Genomic DNA, 2,884 nt, shown 5'->3' on the forward strand with positions numbered 1-2,884 from the left:
GCTGGTAACTTTTTCACATGTGGAAAATTTTAGTCTCTCTGGCCCAGATAGAAAGATGAGACTTTTAGGTAACCATCCCCTTTGGCAAACCTTTACTTCAATCTTAACTTTCCAACATGGCTGATCTGACTTCTGGACCTTCATCAGGCATGACTGTGCACGGCTGAAGGCAGACCTGGAAACCTCACAGAAAAGCACATTCACCTGGATGAAGTGACACCACCATCCCTTTCCAAAGCAACTTTCTCATTATGATTTGTCTGATTCATACATCTCGAATTCTGTTCTGTTCATCAGGTCATTCGTGTCTGTTTTACTCACTTTTTAATTTGCCACTCCTGTCATCATTATAGCGAGGTTTCTTTACTGACATGATGAAAACAGCCACTAAAGCTAATGCTGCCCCCAGACTAGGTGGGCCACAAGGGCTAACCTCCTGGACAACTCCTGACAGGAGAGGGGCGATGATGCGGCCCACCGCTGTAACCGACTGCCCCACACCTATGAGCGTGCCACTGGCCTGTGCCCCACCCACGGTCAGCTGGAGGTCTGTGATACAAGTCCTGCCAAGAGTAGTGGAGAAGGACAGGAGGGTAGAAGAGAAAACCACCATACCCATGTTGTGAGCCATAGAGTAGAGCAGCAGCAGCATGAAGGTGAGAAGGCTGGAGTGCAGCAGGATCATGTGCAAGTTGTGCTTGTACAACCTCATGACGGGTCCCAAGGCAAAGCTGGCCAGGGCCCCCAGGGCGTTGCTGTAACTTATCAGGTAGCCTGTCATCTTGGGCCTCACCCCAAAACGCTCCTCGAGGGCCAAGACAAAATTACTATAGTACAGCATGACCGCTACAGCCATCAGCAAGCGCACTAAAAATATGTCCCACATTTCACAAAATATCAGGCTTCTAATGTCCCATAATGCTGATGTGACTTCGATCCAGGGGCGCCGAGGCATCTTCTCACTTGGGGTGGCCCCACAGACTGTGGTTGCATCTTGCATTTTATATTGTGCCTTTTCTGAAAGTGCTTGGTTCTTATCCAATTGCAGGCTGTTCTTTGTAGTGTTGAATTTTACTTTACTCCATGGAAATAGCCAAACAAGACCTGTACAATGGCACAAGATCAGTTAAAGTAAGTTAAATGCAGGAAAGTCATACAATGCTTCTTCAGGGGATGAGCAGTCATTTGTGTTAGACTACTAATCAGCATTTATATGGTTTTCCACCATTCCCACCACTCCTTCTACTCCATTTGATGTCGAGATTCTGGCGAAGGACTTGCTAGCCAACCAGTGGTCTCTGATAGTCTTCTACATCCAATTATTTCATATCTGAATTCTTATGATTTAAATTTAATTTCTTCCCTTCATTAACTTTCTAATTTTCTACCTATCCACCATTTGCCTACCCATCTATCAAATATTTATGGAGTGCTTTTTAAGTGCTAAATTCTGTGGTAAACATCAGGAATATGTTAACAAACAGGACAGGGCTATCAAATCCCAGCCTTCAAGGAATTTACACCTAAAAGGTGCTTCAGAGACAGACAAACAGGTAATCACAGTGTAAGCGCTAACTGGAAGAACAGGGACAGCAGCCTCGGCTTGGGGGTGGGTAGGGCCAGCTTGACAGCAATGACTATCAGAAAGCACTTCTCTGGCTCTTTCTCCTAGTTAGGACCAGCTTTAGCTGGTAACAACCAGCAAAATGGGGGCTCCATCCTCACAGATCCTCACTCAGGAGCTCAAGCAGCAGTGCTGAGCCCAACTCAGATTATGCTCCCTCAGCTAGCTCTCCATGACCATCATCTCTCTGCCTTTGCTGTTTCTATCCCATGCCATCCAACTAGAATGATCTCTTGCCAATCTATGCCCCAAAAGTGTCTTAGAACTAAATTCTAATTTGCCATTCTAGGGCAACTCCAAATGAATCCTGACTGATTTTCTTCAGTGCAAGTTCAATTAGACAAGTGGCTGTTCAATGATGCTTTGTGTTGTTTTCAGTAATTTCATTTGTGTGTGTGGTTTCTCCGAATACAGCATAGGTACTTCCTTCCGCCCACAGGCCAATTTATGGCAGAAACCTAACCACATGAGAAAGCAGATCTGGATTTTTCATCTATTTATATCTTTACAGGGGCTAGTGGAAGTTTCACAGAATCTTGATAAAAATGTGAAACAATTGTCACTGATAGAATATTATTAAATAGTAAAAATGGTAATAATGATGATAGCAACTGGCATTTATTGCTTAATGCATAACCTCTTGTAGTTCTCGCATTGACTGAGTTTTTGTTTCCCCCCTTTTTATAGACAAGGAAATTGAGGAATAGAATAATTTGCACAAGCCCACACAGGGATTTGAATCCAAGTGTGTTGGACTCCAGAATTTGAATTCTTAACCATGAGAAGAGAAATCATGGCAAAAAGATATGTAAAGGCCTTTTGAGGCAAAATGGCAGGTCAGAGCAAGGATCTAAGATGCTGGGGAGAGGTTGAGAGGGTATAGGAAAACAGTTATCATCACTGGGAAGAAAAATATGTAAAAACTGGAATGGAGCAACAGCAATACATTGTGCTTATACCCTTGGAAGGCCAGAGACCTCTGTGACCTAGACATGTGGCCTAGACCATCTAGGCCTCATCTCCCATTCCTTCTCTGCTAATAAAAGCCTAGTCTGTGTGATTAGCAGTGCTGTCCAATAGAAGTTTTTACAACTATGGAAATGTTCTGTAACTGCACGATCTGATATGGATGCCACTATCCTCATGTGCAGGAGCTCTGGTAGCATAGTGCCTAAGGCACTTGACTGCTAACCAGAAGGCTGGCGGTTCAAACCCACCAGCCACTCCTCGGAAGGAAGACTGAGCAATCTCCTTCTGTAG

General features: G+C 44.2%; 1 protein-coding gene across 1 annotated transcript in view; it reads right to left on the bottom strand.

Annotated features, from left to right (window-relative positions):
* Positions 1–313: 313 nt before the first annotated feature.
* MFSD9 (major facilitator superfamily domain containing 9) overlaps positions 314–2,884 on the bottom strand; it is a 39,449-nt gene continuing 36,878 nt past the window's right edge. The window contains exon 6 of the mRNA XM_007959490.1: positions 314–1,104. Coding sequence (XP_007957681.1) covers positions 314–1,104 — 791 coding nt within the window. The remainder of the gene's footprint in view (positions 1,105–2,884) is intronic.

The sequence above is a fragment of the Orycteropus afer genome, unplaced genomic scaffold, assembly GCF_000298275.1.
Source record: "Orycteropus afer afer isolate SDZICR_OR568_19922 unplaced genomic scaffold, OryAfe1.0 scaffold00017, whole genome shotgun sequence".
In the NCBI taxonomy this organism is placed as follows: domain Eukaryota; kingdom Metazoa; phylum Chordata; class Mammalia; order Tubulidentata; family Orycteropodidae; genus Orycteropus; species Orycteropus afer.